Raw genomic sequence first — 17927 nt, 5'->3', positions numbered from 1 at the left:
CTTGTGTTGCAGAACATTGAATAACAACTATTACAACAAGTTCAAATTAAATTGACTTTAAATTGGAAGATATCAGGCTAGATGAAGATACATTTGGGATTAGGAAATGAAGTGGGAAAACAACTACTCATGCCACTGGAATCCATCTCACTGCACGCAATACAATTCTAAGACAATCTGGCGACCTGAAATGACTTTGTCAAACGTCAGCTCAGCCTTTCAAAGATAACGGGTCTTTAGAGGATTACGTTGCCACGGGATCAGGTTGTTTTGTATGTTCATGTACCATGGAGCGTTCATTGAACGTCGCCATCTTGTGGACAATGTCTTTTTTCTTTCAGGGTTTTGATTTCCCTGAGCTTTCTTTCTGGCCCAAAGATAAAATACCCTTTCTCTCTTGAGTTTTACATTCTTGTCAACATACCAAAATGTTTTTGGGACGATGACACGGAACATAGTTTATGGTTTATTTTCTTTTGAGCCAATATTAAAGAAAAACACAATTTGTGTCTTGTTTCTCCTGGAAATCCTCTCTTCTTTGTTCTTTTTATCTTTCCAACTAGTCATTAGACGATTTATATTCAACTCAACTATTTCGGATAATTTATTTGGTTTCGCTCCAACTGGACTCAAGAGTTCAGATACACTAAGCAGTGTTTCAGAGAACAACGCATATATTCATCACAGATGGCACAACATAAGCATGGCCTCTGATCCCTATATCCCTCCCCGCCCCCCCAAATATACTACTTTTAATAAAGCCATCTTGAACAGATCCAAGACCAAAGCTCGGGATTACAGTATTGGATCATGTGTAAGTGATATTTGAAGATGATACAGACCCTAACTGCGAGGTCTGCATGTAATCAGGACTGTTGATAAAAAGGGTGCGCCAGCTATTATGGAGCAAACAAGCACAGTGGAAAGTATTTGTCCAGTGTGTATGCGCTAAAACAAGTCAAACATGAACTAATAACAGGATCATCTCCTCTATTGGATTGGATTTTCCCAGATGAGTCATAGGATATACAAAGTCAAGGCCGCGTCATGATTTGTCATATTTATTTAATATGTTTCTGCTTTTTGAACTCGATATTTAAGCAATTTGATCAACATACCACACCCATTTTCAGTGCACATTTCTCCAATCACGATCAATTCATGTCATCAAACATGAACTCATTCTCTATGATGTGTATTTGTTCAAATGCTACATTCACATTCTCTTTTTCTCTACCAATTGCCTTTCATAGCTGGATATAATGTGGTCCTTTCAGAAAACAAAACAAAAAAACGATTTTGATAAACATTCACCCATGCCTTTTCTGTGCAGTTTCCAGTTCATTCTTCACTCTCGAGAAAGAGACTCCTTAAAGGACGGGAGGACAGGCGATGAGCAACACTGTATTGCACGTGTGGGGGACAGGGCTGTGTGTGGGGGAGGGTACGGAGGGGGCGTGGCTCTCAAACGGCGTGGCTAGTGGCTGCTGTCTTCCCTTTAATACACAACAAACTCTTCCACCGTAAGAGAAAAAGGTAATCCATGCCTGTGTCCCCGACGGAAGGCAGCTGCCTGCCGCCTTGCTGTATAGCGAGGCAGTCTTCTTTGGAGCAAGTGTTTTTGTCTGAAGTTACCTGTAAAGGAGTCTGGATGGAGACAGGCTTTCAAAGCAGCAATGCATCATACTAGTGCCTGTGTTTGGTGGGTTGATGAGGGCTACATGGTGGAAGACGTGGCGGTGGTGGAGGGGGAATGAAGGGTGCTGCTACCTCTTACTGGTCGAGCGAACCTGGTGTCTCGTCCAGCCAGTTGGAGCTGTGAGAGGAGAGAGAGAGAGAGAGAGAGAGAGAGAGAGAGAGAGAGAGAGAGAGAGAGAGAGAGAGAGAGAGAGAGAGAGAGAGAGAGAGAGAGAGAGAGAGAGAGAGAGAGAGAGAGAGAGAGAGAGAGAGAGAGAGAGAGAGAGAGAGAGAGAGAGAGAGAGAGAGAGAGAGAGAGAGAGAGAGAGAGAGAGAGAGAAATGTTAGATAGAAGGTATGGAGAGATGGGAACACCAGACAAAGACATGTATTAATATATCAATACATCACTGTTCCAATCCTATTGTATTTATTCACTGCACTGCTCCATGGAGCCGGCTGGGGGGGGGGGGCCAACGTACGGTGTGTGGACTCACAGCGAGGGGGGGCTGCTGGCTGTCTGGAGTTACTGGCGCTGCTGCCGAAGGAGGACTGAAAGTTGTGGATGGTCTGCTGCAGGATCTGCCTCTCGCGGCCCTGGGGACAACCACCACGTCATCATCTACTGGGGGATGTACTGGGGCACTCCTGCCCACGTGCAAACCTTGGCTCGTACCACAGGGTTATTTTTACAATTATTAACATAACTGGGACACTGTATTATATGGTATATGATGTCATACATTTTTGTTCAATAGTTGTATTTTTTGAGTTGAAAACGTAATTAGCAATAAAAAATAGGTTCTTAAAAATAATAAACAAAATTCAATTGGCCGTTGAAATACATAGCCGTAGAGTAGGATTTCATCGCTCATTATTCTCTCAGGCTACATCATGCTCATTAGCTTTGTGTTCACAAGCCAAACCGTTCCAGTTAAATTAATACAAGAGAATACCAAGAGAAACCAGAGCACTACATCAAATCAAGCGCACCTTCCCAGCATTCAGCTCAGAGATGGCCGCTAGGATCTGGTGTCTTGGTCCGTCGGTTTTGATGCCCAGCTCCTTCAGGTCCCCGTCGGTCAGAGTCAGGAAGGCCTCCATGTCCACCTGGAGGGATAGACGTTGTAGAAGAAGAAAGAGTAGAAGGAAGTAGAAGTAACAGAAGATGATTAAACCAAAAAAATACAACTACAAAAAGAGTGAAGAGGATAGCTTCATTGCCTTGTTTTCATGGATAACGGTATGCATTAAAGTGACAGCATGCGTTTTAGATCTTCTGTTTGGATACATAGCAGTTACCTCTTGTTCCTCAAATATAGGCTGGTATTTCTCCAGAGAAAGCTTCTTCAGGATGCTGGACAGCTCATCTAAGGAGAAAATAAGAAATGGACAGGGGGTCCATCTCTGTCAGCTTTGTTCCTGTGGTCTCTCATGCACGCACACACACACACACACACACACACACACACACACACACACACACACACACACACACACACACACACACACACACACACACACACACACACACACACAAAAAACACAGTCTCTCCCTCCCTCCCTCCCTCTCTCCCTGTCTCTCTCTCTCATGGCAGTGTCGCTCGCCCGCCCCTCACCCTCGTCAGTGATGGTGCCACTGCTGGAGCCCCCGCTGCTCTTGGAGCGGGGGTGGGACGAGGCGGAGGACAGGGAGTCTCCAGGCCCCGCGGGGGGCTTGGGCGACGGGGAGGGCGACGGCGTCAGGGTGGGTGACGTGCTCTTGGAGTTGGAGGAGTTACCGGACTGGGGTCTCCTCTTCAGATCCACCTTCTACATGGAGGAGAAAACGAAACATCTCAATACAAATATCCTCTTTGAAAAGGAACCGAGCCATGTTTGTATTTTTTCTATAGCATATGCGCTGTACGTATGTGTTTGTATACCCGTCTAGAATGAACGTCGCATCCGACCAGACTGGGGGTAGCGTGGATGTCTGGGAGGCTGGTGTCGGCCACCGTTGGACCGGTTACTGAGGCGGGCAGCTGGGGCTGGTTCTGGAGCTGAACCTGGGTCTGGCTGCTCGGTTTGTCAGGGGCCGGGACCTTCGGGTCCACCAGGCCCGCTGCCTTCTTCCTCTGGGCAGCGATCTGAGACAGGACGCTGTCTGCACTGCCCCCTGGTGGTGGAGAGGGAGAGGGCTCATGATGCTGGGGTGTCTCTCAAATTTGGCTTGTGTGTGTGTGTGCCCGCGCATGTGTGTATGTGTTTACCAGAGCAGTTGTTTGTGTGCGTGTAGCTGCATGTATGAGTGTGCATGTATGTGTGTGAATGTGTACCAGAGCGGTTGTGTGAGTCTCGGTTGATTCCCGCCACTCCGTTGGACCCCCCCGAGGAGTGGGGGGAGTGGTAGTGTCCTGAGTTGGAGGGGGACGAGGACGAGGGCCCCTTGGAGATGCTGGGGAACTTGATGGACCTGTTGACCACGCGGCTGACTGACGTCTGGCCGGGAAAGGGGCCAGAGAGAGAGAGAGAGGCGCGACGATGAAGGGACCAAGGGGGCATTTCTTTCATGGGGGAGATTTTCGTGAATTTATAAAAGATTTTCAATCGTAATAAACACTCTTTGAGGCGTGTGTAAGTATTTGGGAAACCACAGCCTACGTGATAGTCACACGTATCTCGTAGGCTGTTGATACAAAATACAACTGCCAAAGCCAACTTCAGGAACAAATACTGATACACGTACACATTATATAGTTTTTCATTTACTAACCCTAGTATTTGTAGCTTATGCAAATTTGCGATAGACATTCCTTGATAGGCTTCTCTAACCAGGGATGGTTAGAACACACAAACACACACAAAACACACACACACACACACACACACACACATCAAAATACACACACAACACACACACACACACACACACACACACACACATACACACACACACCCATCAAAACACACACCCATCAAAATACACACACACACACACTCACCAGCACACACACACACTCACTATGTCGGAGTTCCCGCTGCTGTTCAGCTTCCTCTGGGGGGGCATGGGGAGGCGGGGCGGCGGCTCCTTGAGGAGGCGCGAGCGGTCAGAGTTCCACGCCTCGAAGTTGGAGGGGGGCAGGAAGGGCGGGATGACGGCCTTCAGCTTGTCGTTGGGCAGCCGGGTCAGCGGGGCGCCGTCTCTCAGCTACGGAAGCCCGCCGGCGGACAAACAGAGCAACGGTTTAAACATGTGACTTTAATCAATCAAGGGGGATGTTATCAGAAAAGAAAAATGATATATTGTAGCACTTAAAAGCAGTGCTTTTTGTATTTTTTTGTGAGTTTTATGTACTCCAATGATTCCTGCACTTTGGCTTACATCTTCATTGTTGAATGCACTTACAGCAAGTCGCTTTGGACAAAGTGTCTGCTAAATATATTGTATGTAATTTAATTTAATTTAATGCAACATATAATGTTGCTATGCTTAGGTTGACGTGTATGTGTGTGTGTATATCTGGACTCAATCCATGACATCCATAAATAAAAGAATGTCAGCATAACTTCCCTTCTATGTTAATAGCTTCTAGAGTTGGGTTGTGATGCCACCTTGTGTTGAGTTAAATTCATATCCATACAGACGGTTGAACATAAAGGCTCACTAAGTGAGCGCAGAGTACGCATACTAGTATATACAATTCAACTGAAGGTAAATGACCGTACATGCAGCACTGCTGGCCTTATTCTGACACAGAGGTTGCACTTGTTCACACGAGCCACTCATCCACTCTACCATTGTTGAGATCAGGGCGTCCTCGTTCTCCGAGCCTGCGCTTCCGAGACCTATGAAACAGAGCAACTGCAATCAGTACCACAGTCGATGTATAGAATATATATGGGGTATCTGTTGATCAACGTGGCTCACCTGAATCCATGGTTTTGACCGCCCACATGGTGCTGATGTCACTCATGGCCACCGTGGAGGAAGGGGAGGCCAGCGCCCCATTTGCTCCAACCGCTGGCTTCCTGTCGACTCTCAGGGTCGCGTCCAATGAGGCCTCGGCATCGTCAGGGAACGGAGCAAGGCGATTGGAGGAAAGGCCGTGCCTCAGGGTGTGGGTCAGCTTGAGCCGGCGAAACCGATTGGACATTCTGTTCCACCACGACTGGAAGGCAGGAAGTGAGTTTGTTGGTTTTCATTTCAGGAGCAGGGAGAGCAGACTGACCTGTCTGGTCATCTGGAACAAGCTCAGCAGCCCTGGTTCATAACAGCGAAATACCTATACCTAAAACTATACTTAATTTGACTTCATTAATTACATTTAATAAGCAATCCTTGTGTGTGTGTGTGTGTGTGTGTGTGTGTGTGTGTGTGTGTGTGTGTGTGTGTGTGTGTGTGTGTGTGTGTGTGTGTGTGTGTGTGTGTGTGTGTGTGTGTGCGTGCGGGGCCAGGAGACCAGGCAGTTAATATTCAAACAGACTTTGGCTCTGAGAGGTCAACTCTCGAGGTACCGTTCAAACCCAGAACGTGAAACATGTAATGGACACAGAACTCCCAGGACAGAACTGGATTTGCGTAAATAATTATGAAGATAAAAATGTCCGAAACCATCGCCAGCCATACCTTGAGACCCCCCTTATCGTCGGGAGGGACGGGGATGTTGCCTAGCAACCGGCGGTTCTTGGAGAGCAACATGGAGGCCCGACTGCGGGGCTTCCCCTTGCCCTTGTCGACCTGCATGCACACGCCCGCCAACAGACGAACTAGCTCTGTGTCTGAGGGACACACACACACAAGCACGCACACACACACACACACACACACACACACACACACACACACACACACACACACACACACACACACACACACACACACACACACACACACACACACACACACACAAATGCAAAGACACACACATGCACACAATCACATATAGGCAAAAAAAAGAGGGTATATAGGTGGGTGGTTGAATCGTTAACTTGAGTGAAAGTGAATGGATGATTAAGTGAAGGAAGCAGGGACTAGAAAACGTTACGTGACGCATGTGATGTAAATGTTGATGCAAATGCTGGGATTTCACAAGGTGACACAAGGTGCCAAAAAGGGTATAAAAGGAAGGCAAATAACTGACAATAAAAACAAAGATGCAAAAACAATTTGAATGGAAGGAGGAGGGAACTAGACATGGCAGACGTCATGGAAACAAGTCACTGAACGACGCTAGCTGGGTCATAGGCCGAGGAGGCAGTACCTGGGTCGTTCAGAAGCATGACCAAATCAAACGCAGTGTAGCCGTTCTTAGCCCGGAGGTGGACATCGGCCCCCTGGCTCAGCAGGTACTTCACTACGTCCTTGTTACTGTCAGAGAGAGAGAGACAGAGAGATAAACTGAGAGGTGCTGTAGTAAACAAGCAAAATCTACTCATCAAAATCTTGTGCTAGGTCTTCATATTGCTCATTACAATATGAAGCTACTTTCAAGGTGTCTCTTAACTTTTGTTTTTAATGCCATAAAATGTATGTGATGCCATTTGAACAGACGGTGTTTTTATTTTTAGCTACTCAGTGGCTAGCTCCACATTGGACAGCTTCAGCTCACCCGTGGTACGTGGCCTGCATCAGAGCAGTCCACCCGTGGACGCCATCTTGTTTGTCTATATCAGCGTTCTTGTCCACCATCAGCTGCACCACCTCAAGCTGCCCACTGACGGCCGCCATCATCAGGGGCGACGCTCCCTCCTGATTGGACGAGTTCACCTGAGCGGGGTCCTCCTCCAAGATCTCCTTCACCAGCTGAGAATTCCCTGGGCGTCGGAAAGGGATGAGGGGGCACCCGGGTGAAACCATGTGACCTCAGATTTAATTAACACTTTTAGCCAAGTTTTCGTATTTAAAGATCCTCGCAGATGTTATGGTTAGCTTTTTTGGCTTAATAAAAATCTAAGTATTGGTAAATTATTAGTTTATTTAGTTATTTATTTTTATTTTCCACTCACCTAATTTGAGGGCACTGAACACATCGGGCCTTCTCTTCTCGTCATCTGTGAGGGAGGGGGGGAGAGATGATGCACTGATTCACTGTGGAAGACCTTATAAGGAGTCTAGGGATAGCGTTGGAGTCCTAGTTGGAAAACGTCCACATGGTTCATCACCAAAGTGGGTCGGATGGGGGGATTAAATACCCTTAACCACCTCTAGAAAGCCTGGGCGGAGCCTACAGCCCGCACCCAGATGGGGACTGTGTACAAACAGGAAGAACCAGGGAGAGAAATAAATAAGAAATAATGCATGAAAGAAAGGAAGAATGCAATAAACTCAACAATGCACAAAATGCTAAATTGTCCAATTAAAACGAACATAAAGCTTAATGTCAGACTTCACAGCCCTTTACTTTCCTTTGTGCATAAAAAAGTAACACAATTGAATAGTCTATGCGGGGAAAGTTCAAGGAAAATTAGAAACTCCCAATCAGGTTCAATTTAATTTCAGGTTCAAGTATCTCATAAAACTAATTTGTGGAGTTCATTGCTGTGTTATGTTGAATTCAGACCTCAAAATTGCACAGTTCACAAAAGTAATCTTTTCAATTGAAGAAGGATGCAATTCCAATGGGTTCTGATGGATGAATTGGCTCAAAAGTTCAGTTACGTTTAAGTAATTGTTAATAACATTTAGATACCCCAGCCATGCATGCATGACAGAACTTCTAGAGGTCCAATCATTCCAACACATCTTCCAGTCACCCAACATCAGAGAGGCCTCGCACGCTAATAAATAATAAAGCATGGAACACAAATATATACCTAAATCAAGAAAAGAGGAAATGTTTATTCATAGCTTTCATGTCTGAAATCCAAATCCCCTTGTGGTCATCAAAGACGCTACGCTCTCCTCTACTCCAGCAGCACAGTGTTAATGGCTGTGAAAATCCTTGATGCACACACAAAGACAAACACACACACATGCATGCACACGCACACACAAACATGCGTGCCTGCATACGCACACACAGACACACACACTTGTGTGCGCGCACACAGACCCACCCACCAACCCTTACACATATCCACCAACCCCCCCACAAACACACAGACACACACACACACACACACACACACACACACACACGGGGGGGGGGGGGGGGTCCCTCACCAGTCTGAGGGCGTACGGTGGTGATGGGGTCCAGGTAGGTCTTGATGTCTCTCTGCCTGAGGTCCATGGCCAGCTCAAAGGCCGTCTTTGAACACACGTTGAGCCGGTCCGGGTCCGCCCCCCTCTCCACGAGCTGCTGAGCCACGCCCACCTATGGAATATTTAACCAATCACGCCGTCGATCTGGTCTGTGTGATATATACAAGGGGACCACTTTCACTGATATTCTTAATGATAACTTATAAATGAACAACCTTAACCCTTCGGTAACACAAAACAGCAGATGTATCTCTTCCCATTCTGCTTTTCGAGATTTTGAAATCCACGTTTTTGAATATCTCAAAATAGTGCCAAATTAAATAACTGTATTTCAGCTGAAGTCCCTTTGGACAGGTCCCACCGTGCATCCACTCCATTAACCATCCACCCATTCCTCCACCCCCCCCCCCCCCGTCCCCCACCCCCGTCAACCTCAACACGCAGCCCCCACCCACCGACTTCCCGCTGAGGGTGCTCAGCATCAGCGCCGCCCAGCCGGTGGTCTTCTGGGAGAAGTTGACGTCGGCGCCCCACTCCAGCAGCAGGCGCACCGCCGCCTCGTGGCCCTGCAGCGAGGCCACCAGCAGGGCTGTGATGTCCATGAACTCCCTGCCCCCCGCTCCGCCGACCCCACAGCCCCCGAGGCCACCGCCCACGCAGCCCTCGCTGCCGCCGCCGCCGCCGCCTAGACCTGACAGGCTGGGACACGGATGACACACGTATGTTATTTGTATAAGTATATTAATATCCACTTTACCTTTTGTGCTCCATTTTGTTGTCTTTTGCTGGTGAATCTCATCTCTTTTCCTGACCATACTATACGATGCAGTATACTGTTGACTATACTGATATGTACCATATCTAGGATCAGATCTAGATCATTATAGTGGGCTGAACCTTTGTGCTGTTCACACTGCTCAAGAAAAACAAAAGCTGATCCGTCTCACATCTGGATGAAAGAAAACATTTTGGGAGCTATCATGTGAACGCAGACAATACACAAACAACAACAACAGGTTAAGCACATAAGCCTACCTGCTGCTGTTGTTGTTATTGTTGCCACCGCTGCTGCCGCTGCCTATAGAAACGCCCTCAGCGGCGATGTCCAGGTGGTCGTAATCGTCGACATATGCTCCGCCCTCCAAGAGGAGTTTGACCACGTGGGCGTGGCCTCCTCTAGCCGCCATGGACAGGACGCTTGCACCCAGGCGGTTTCGGCCGTTTATCTCCGCCCCGTTCTCCAGTAGGATGTGGGTGACGTTCAGGTGCCCAAACCTTGGTAGAGAGTTTCAAAGTGGAAGCATGGGAGAGAGAACGGGATGTGGGAGGTGGAACGAAACATTGACCTCAAAATGGCCAGAATAGAGTTATATCAGTGAAGGATAGAGATGTCGTATGAGAGTAGTACTTTATAGCCTACGTGTAGAAATATAATAGGGTTGGATGGCCTAATGGACACACAATAGGCATCTATCATATTTATTAACATGTATGAAAGTAATGAATGGGTGACTGTTGAGGATAACGTGTATAGGCGACATTGATTTAACTATTGCAGTGTTCCTATGTCATCTCTGCAGTTTATTTTAACAGCTGCTCAACAACAATCCCCACCTCGCCGCTTGCATCAGCGGTGTCCAGCCGTAGTTGTTCCGGCTGTCCACCGAGGCCCCTTTGCGTAGAAGGAACCGAACCAAGTTTTCATGGCCACTGGCTGAGGCGAACTGCAGGGCGGTGTTCCCCTCCTCGTCCGTGCCGTCCACGGGTACGAGGGACGGTCCCCGGGTGATGTCCACGACGTTGCATTCCGATCCCGCCTCGGACCGCAGCCTGCTCTGCCTCCCGGATTCCTTCGCTCCTGGCTCCAGTATCCCCCGGGCCGTTTCGTAATCTCCCTCATCGCAAGCACGGAAAAGTAACAGAGAGTTAGCAGGCACTCCGAAGCTCATCTTCTCAAGAAAGTCTCACCCGGTTTCCAAACTTCATTATCGGCGGCCTGTATTTAGAAATCATGGCGACAGAACTGGTCAAATGTGTGTTAAAAGTTGTCGCTTGCTTCCGTCGTTGGTGGTGATGAAAAATCTTGTTACAAAAACATCTTCGTGCGCCTCGGGGTTAAATGTAGCCGAAACCGGTGCTGTCCCGTTACAAGTTGTGTGGGTTCTGCGTCGCTGGTTCTGGGCATGCGCAAACTAAAAGTACAGAACAGAAAATATTGGGAAGACAGGGGACGTCTTTTCCCAAATCCAGTAGATTATCAAGAGATTACAGAATCAACAGCATATGAAGAGTTCATATTGCGCTCTTATAATGTTATGATGAGGACCAAGGTATAAAATGTAGAGAAACAGAGTCACTTAGTCACACCTCTTTCACCGGTATGGTATAAAATATAAAATGCATATAGGATTGATTTGATGGTGTTCATTCCTTCCAAGGAATTAGTGGCAATTGTTAGGGGAAACAAAACGTTAATGTAAACACAATACAAGGGAATACAACTAGAAATTCCTACATTTGGTTTGTTTGTGTGTGTGTGTGTGTGTGTGTGTGTGTGTGTGTGTGTGTGTGTGTGTGTGTGTGTGTGTGTGTGTGTGTGTGTGTGTGTGTGTGTGTGTGTGCCTGTCTCAGGCTTTTAGGGTTAGGGTTAATCAATTTGTAAGGAAAGGGGATAGGGGATGATGTTTAGGTTATACGCTGCCATCTAGTGACCAAGAATGGTATTACAAAGATTGGGTGGACCTTTAAATACTGCGATTAGAAAATCCAAATAAGGCTTTTTCGTTTGTTCTCAGAATGAGAACAAACTAGGTCGATTTGATTTTACGTTGAACGAATTAAATAAACAGGGACAGGCTAGTCATATATTAACAAATACACAACATAAATAATACAACTTTATTGTTTGAATAGCAGCTGGGGAAGACCCCCCCCCCCCCCGTACCCGAGCCCCCCACCCTGGAGTAGGCTACATGAGTGTCCACATGAGTTGTCTGAGCTGTGAGTTCACTCTTTATTTTAATCATCCAGTCAATTTCCATGCTGTCATGCTATACTGCGCAAGGCATTCCTTATTTTGAGCATTTCATGTATAACTGTTATTTAAGCAGTACTTCAATCATTTAAAGTTTGAATATAAAAAATCAATTTGGATTGGATCGGCTGTAATTCATCTCCTGACAAAATTCCTCGGGATTCTTTAAAGCCGATTCAATTCTATTAATTTGACCTACCATGCAGTGACAATTAGTGTCCACAAGGAGGCTTCAGACGTCAGGCAATGTCCCACTTTAGAAATAAGTTCGCCTACAAGTGCGCAAATTGTACAATTTCACGCCCATCAATCTACCAATTGTACAACCCCAAATAATCCCTAAGCCCCAATAAAAACAATAAAATAGGACAATGGGAGGATGTGTTTTCAAAATCACATCAATATTTTCATAACAGTTGGCTTTTGGATGGTCTCTCTACCTCGTCTTCTAGTCCTCTTTCATACTCTGACCTCCTCGATTTGTCGAGATTTTCCTGGACCCATTATATTGTCCTATTGTTTGATACTCATTATTGTCCACCATTCAAGGCTTAGTAGTGACTCAGAAAAGTGCAGGAAAAGCCTATCAGTTTAATGTCACCCCAATTCTTTGACTAAGCAGATTCGACAGACTTTAGGCATACCACTCAGACCTTTCCCAGAGAGCAACAGCGATATGAATCCCAGGAGACAAAACAAAAACAGGAAGCTTACCCCCTTCCTGAACGCAGTATTTGTTAATCCAGACAAATTAGAATCAATGAAGATAGGCTCCCTTCCAAGGAATTAGTGGCAATTGTTTTAGTTTTCCGATTTTTAAACATGATCAAAAATAAGAAATACGAGAACGGAACTAGTTGACATAGATGCAAATGTCATGTTTTAAAACAATTGAAGAGCTCGATTTTAAATAAATAAACCTTTCATCATTCATACGTTCATTATTGCTCATTAGCCTATTCATTGTTTGGCTGGTTGATACAACCAAGGACTGATGTGGAAACCAGTGTTTATAAAGGAAGCAGGTGCACCGTGATGACAGAGAGGGAAAGATATCGAGTCTTTTGAAGAAACCCAAGCTGGATCTTAACCTTTCAGCCACAGATCACCTTGAATCCCGCTTATATTGAAACACTTTTAAAAGTTTAAACATAAACAATTACAGCGCAAAGTAATAATTGTAGTATACTCATAGCACAAATGTCGTGTCATTTAATCTCTCTTATCGAATAGCACTATTCCAATAATTAGATCATCATTTCCGAGAAGAAGACAGTAATTGGGACCATATAAAATCATACACCATTATTAGAGCATTATGTCAGTGGGCGTACCCATATGCTCGTGACGCGACACGGCATTCTTCAAAGGGGCGTGGTTAGACAGGAGAGGCATATTCTGACGGACTTGTCTCCGGCCCCGCTCTTCCCTGAATAAGCTTGGGTAAGGTTTAATTGCCCCGCGATAATTCCTTCGGTTATTGCATTTTATCCAGTTTAACTAATTTAATGTAGAGCAACAATAATAGACCGGAATGATCGGCTGAGTGAATCCACCGCGAGTTTTTCTGAGGAGAAAGTAGGACTATAAGCGCTCGGTGCCAGCGGGGCAATTGTTGCTGCCTGTGCTGCATAGCGGACCATCCCGGGGGATTCTAAAACGGGATACTACCCTCTATGTGACGGGGGGAACTAATTACATAACGCCAAGGTAATATGTTTTAATTTATTTAACGAATCAATTCAAACGCGTCGGTATTGTAGCAAAAAATGAGTGTTAGGCGATTTCATGCTCATCTAAGTAAACAAATAGGCACTTTTAAATGGTGTAAGCTCTGTATGTAGGCTACTGCCGTAAATCGTTTTATCCTTAAAACCATAGCATAGGCCTAGCAGCAGGTCAAATGTGTGGCTGGATTACTTTTTCGGGGGGATGGTCACTCATGATCAGATGAAATTAGCATTTTACACACACTCTTGTCTTAATTAAGGTGATGGTCATTTGATAAGCGTTAAAGCCATGAAGACATTTGTTCTGAAGAGATATTTTTATGTTTATTAGGAACCCAATTTATGTTTGTGATTTTGGTGATATAGTCCCGTGGACGGGGCTTCTGGGGATGCTGCTCTTTTAAAAGTTCCACCGAAGAGAGGTGTGTGTGTGTGTGTGTGTGTGTGTGTGTGTGTGTGTGTGTGTGTGTGTGTGTGTGTGTGCGCGCGTGCGCGCGTGCGTGCGCGCGCGTGCGTGCGTGTGCGTGTGTGTGTGTGTGTGTGTGTGTGAGAGAGCGATTTCATGTACGTGATGGCATGAAGGTTGAATGTGTCAACAATTACGTTCTAAATAGAAACACCACCCGCATACATAAGTGTGTCTTTAAAAATCAATGAAATGTAAACAGAACAGCATTTTTGTTCGGAGATTTGTTGATAGTGCTAACATCCACAATACAATTGCAATATTGTTGACAGCTATTTTATATTTATTTGGCTATTTCTTTGACAATACGTGACAGTGTAATTTACAGTATCTGAATCCCTTTCTCTTTCAAGGATTACAAGTTCCCCTTTTCAATGCAAGCTACCGTAATAGGTCTCCATGGGATATGATACATACTAAGTACAGTATCTCAACCCCAGTACGGTCGCCATCCTAAAGGTCTCCCTTGAAACGGTCAAGAGTATAAATGGTTGGTCTGGCTGCGCCTTCCCTTCCTTCCTTCCTTCCTTCCTTCCTTCCTTCCTTCCTTCCTTCCTTCCTTCCTTCCTTCCTTCCTTCCTTCCTTCCTTCCTTCCTCTCTCCTGCCACTTATTGGATCAAACATAAATTATACATTTTGTCATAGGGAGAGAGGGGAGAGAGGAAGTCACTGAGAAAGAGGAAGAAATGAAGAGTTATTGAGTGACAGATATAGAGATAACAAAATGAGTCTCAGAGAAAGAGAGTGTGAGAGAGAGAGAGTAAGGGAGATATACAGAGAGAGAGAAAGAGAGACCCCCCCCCCCTCAGAGAAACAGAGAGAGCGGCAGGGAGGTCCTTGTAAATACAGCTGACCATGTTGACTCCTTGGCGGAGGCCTCTGTCTGCAGGAATCACTTTAATTAAGTTAATGGAGTCTCCTTGTGGCATCAGGCGGAGAGCTGTGGTGTGTGTGTGTGTGTGTGTGTGTGTGTGTGTGTGTGTGTGTGTGTGTGTGTGTGTGTGTGTGTGTGTGTGTGTCGAAGCAGGTTGGGTGGTGGTGGTGGTGGGGGGGGGGTAATTGAGGAGGAGGGGGGCCGTAAGAAGGACAAACGATAGGTGGGCTGGGGGTGGTCTGAAGGGCAATAAGGATATGACTGAGGATAATGAATGTGTGTGTGTGTGTGTGTGTGTGTGTGTGTGTGTGTGTGTGTGTGTGTGTGTGTGTGTGTGTGTGTGTGTGTGTGTGTGTGTGTGTGTGTGTGTGTGTGGATGGGAGACAGTCTAGGATAGAGACAGTAGCAGGGAAGGGAGGGGTCACCACCAGCTGATGGATGCCAGTGACCTCTAGCCCTGGCTAACAGCTGCTAGAACAGCCCTACACCCACCAGATTTACGACTGCCCCAGCCACACACACACGCACACACACACACACACACACACACACACACACACACAAGGGTGTGGCTGTGTGTGTGCCGTCGGTGGGTGGGATGGTGTGTGTGCGTCTGCGTGTGTGTGTGTGTGTGGGGTTTGGTCAATTAGAGATCTGACATTAACCTTACGTGACAACAGGTTCCCTTCAGAAGGAAGTGATGAATGTTCGATCGTTGTGTGTGTGTGTGTGTGTGCCTTTGTGTGCGTGTGTGGGCGTGTGTGTTTGTGAAGTGTATGGGCAATGTCACACCCATCTGTGCACATTCACACCCACTTGGGAAAGTGGAGTTTATATATTATGATCCTTTAAGCTGACTAGGTTAACTTGATCACACTGGCCGTTTGCTAAAGCAAACTAATTAACTGATCTGCTTTCATAACAATAACCTGTCCGGCTTTTGGTGCATTCCATTTTCAAAACCCGGGGAACTATTGTTGCTGAAAGCTTGTTTTATTAACTTTTGTCATTTGGCTTTTAGTAAACCTGCACATTTGATGGAAGTTGTTACAATGCAAAACAATCCAATGGGTTTCTTCATGTCTTCAAATCTTTGTGATTGTATTTGTACCCGTTAAGGCTGCTGTGACCAACAAGTTCAACGCAGTACTCCTTAATATATACTGTATTACTGGAGGCATACTATCACCAAACAGAAACGTTTGTGCTCTTTTATTTTACTCTGATCCTGTATTACAAAATGTCTCTGACAAAAGAAAATATATCATTCCTTTATATCAGATCGAATACATTGACTAAGTAGTACTTGTAGTCGTTAGTCGAGATTTTCTCAACCTCCATAATATTTTATTGCTGTATGGAAATGTCCCATCCCTGCTAGTCCTTCCACCCACAACCCCAAAAGGCAGTATTGTGAGCTTTTTTGTGGAGGTTTTGGGTGGGGTAGAATCTGGTGGCTGGCGGAAGGGTGGGGGAACTGTGAGTGGTGGGAGTAAGGGGAGCTCCGGCTTCTATAAAAAGCCACAGGAGCAGCCCTGTCAGGAATGAGGTGGTTAGGGGTGCGGGACCCGGAGTGGGGGCGGGTTCACCATGGAACAGCCATGGGAATGTGGGCCTGAACACTTGATATATTTATTGTGTTTGTAAATAGGGGGTGGACTTGTTTTCTGCAGGTTGCCAGATTTACTATTAATTGGATGCAGCTCGAGATGTTTATTATGGTTTACGTTGGTGGGTTTTGAAGTACTCGGAGAGCAGGGGAAGAGATTAACAATTAAGAGACCACTCAGATAGCCTCAATATAGAAGGGTTTGGGGTTAGAAATGTTTATTGCTTCTCGGTGACACAGAGCACCTTTCTTTAAAGTGCTTTGGCAGCGACATGGCTGTGTCTTCTTCTAATACTACTTCTAATGCTCCTATAGTTTGTAGCCCTTTAGATTACAGTCCACAACATACAGTTGAATTACTCCAGGGTAGGAACTGGGGAACAAGATGTGAGTATATTATCTATTACAGTGTATCTACGACCTACTGACCAATTATCCGGATGTTTGGTGGGAATGGGAATGGATCGCAGTTTATTTCGGAAACAAAAGGTCAAGGGTCCAGTCTATTGTCATGGATACGGCGTGTTAAAACTGTCTCAACTGCTGACCACCTCACCAGGAACCTGGTTGTAATTACAGAGACCTATAGGATTATCTCCTAGTATGAAAGCAGGCCGTGCACAGAGATGAAAAAGGTAATCTTGCATCTCGAGGGACTATAATGCTGGTCGAATGCAGTTGTCAGGGATGGGTTACCCTTAGTGAGATGTCTTTGATCGGTGGGGGAATTCTGTTAAACACAAAGCCATAAATAAGATACTTGGTGACTGGTGATCGGCAGTTTTCACATGCCGATCGGATTCATGACAATGGAACGTCCCCTTGACCATTTCTCAGAAATAAAGTGTCTCCCCAATCCCATTCTTCCCTAACATCCAGTACTGTAACTGCAGATTATTTACAGTGTGTGATGTGGGCTGTAATCTAACGCGTTACCCAATAGTTATATTCGGAAAAGTCTCAGTCTTGCCCCTTCATCGGTTCCCGGTCATTTAACAATAGGGCAAACTTCTGTTGTGTATCAATTTCTTGGCATGACATTTTGCTTTAATCAGAGGAGTTTATGTTTAGTTCCAAGGCCTTGGCATCTTATTCTGTAACCATTTATATTTATTTATTTTATCCAAACCAAAATTAACCATCAATAAAGTTCAGTGTAGCTAAAAGATGGAGACCAAACATTATTAATTTTTGTTTCCTGTTCGTTCCAAAGCGAATGATGAAGAGTATTGTTTATTGTAATCTGGGACACATATGTTGTAGAATAGAAAATATACTCACAGTGAAACAGTGCCTCTGTGTTCTGTCACTGAGCACAGAGTTCAAGCACAAAAGACCCATTCATAAATATTC

The 17927-nt window shown here is 45.6% G+C and overlaps 2 protein-coding genes across 6 annotated transcripts in view; one reads left to right on the top strand and one right to left on the bottom strand.

Annotated features, from left to right (window-relative positions):
- Window positions 1–1045: 1045 nt before the first annotated feature.
- anks6 (ankyrin repeat and sterile alpha motif domain containing 6) lies at window positions 1046–11053 on the bottom strand. 2 transcript variants are annotated; one of them, XM_030349527.1, is made up of 18 exons: window positions 10475–11053; window positions 9896–10135; window positions 9316–9559; window positions 8822–8972; window positions 7666–7710; window positions 7269–7473; window positions 6921–7027; window positions 6287–6438; window positions 5588–5828; window positions 5456–5505; window positions 4682–4867; window positions 3996–4158; window positions 3603–3835; window positions 3297–3489; window positions 2980–3047; window positions 2671–2787; window positions 2160–2274; window positions 1046–1816 (listed from the first exon to the last, which is right to left on the bottom strand). In XM_030349527.1, the coding sequence occupies exons 1-18, from the start codon at window positions 10807–10809 to the stop codon at window positions 1767–1769; spliced, it is 2895 nt and encodes a 964-aa protein (XP_030205387.1). In that variant the 5' UTR covers window positions 10810–11053; the 3' UTR covers window positions 1046–1766. The 2 variants fall into 2 exon arrangements, with proteins under 2 accessions (XP_030205387.1, XP_030205388.1); XM_030349528.1 differs by having other exon boundaries at window positions 2175–2274; window positions 10475–10818.
- A 2222-nt stretch (window positions 11054–13275) lies between these two features.
- Window positions 13276–17927, top strand: part of LOC115537051 (integrin beta-1) — a 30746-nt gene continuing 26094 nt past the window's right edge. For 2 of the 4 annotated variants that reach the window (XM_030348661.1, XM_030348657.1), the window contains exons 1-2: window positions 13276–13604; window positions 14444–14580. In XM_030348661.1, coding sequence (XP_030204521.1) covers window positions 14578–14580 — 3 coding nt within the window. In that variant the 5' untranslated portion in view covers window positions 13276–13604; window positions 14444–14577. The remainder of the gene's footprint in view (window positions 13605–14443; window positions 14581–17927) is intronic. The other 2 variants (XM_030348659.1, XM_030348660.1) reach the window with 2 other exon arrangements.

Source organism: Gadus morhua, chromosome 23, assembly GCF_902167405.1.
Source record: "Gadus morhua chromosome 23, gadMor3.0, whole genome shotgun sequence".
In the NCBI taxonomy this organism is placed as follows: domain Eukaryota; kingdom Metazoa; phylum Chordata; class Actinopteri; order Gadiformes; family Gadidae; genus Gadus; species Gadus morhua.
Note: the sequence above shows the minus strand (reverse complement) of the source record. Positions and strands in the feature narration are given on the sequence as shown.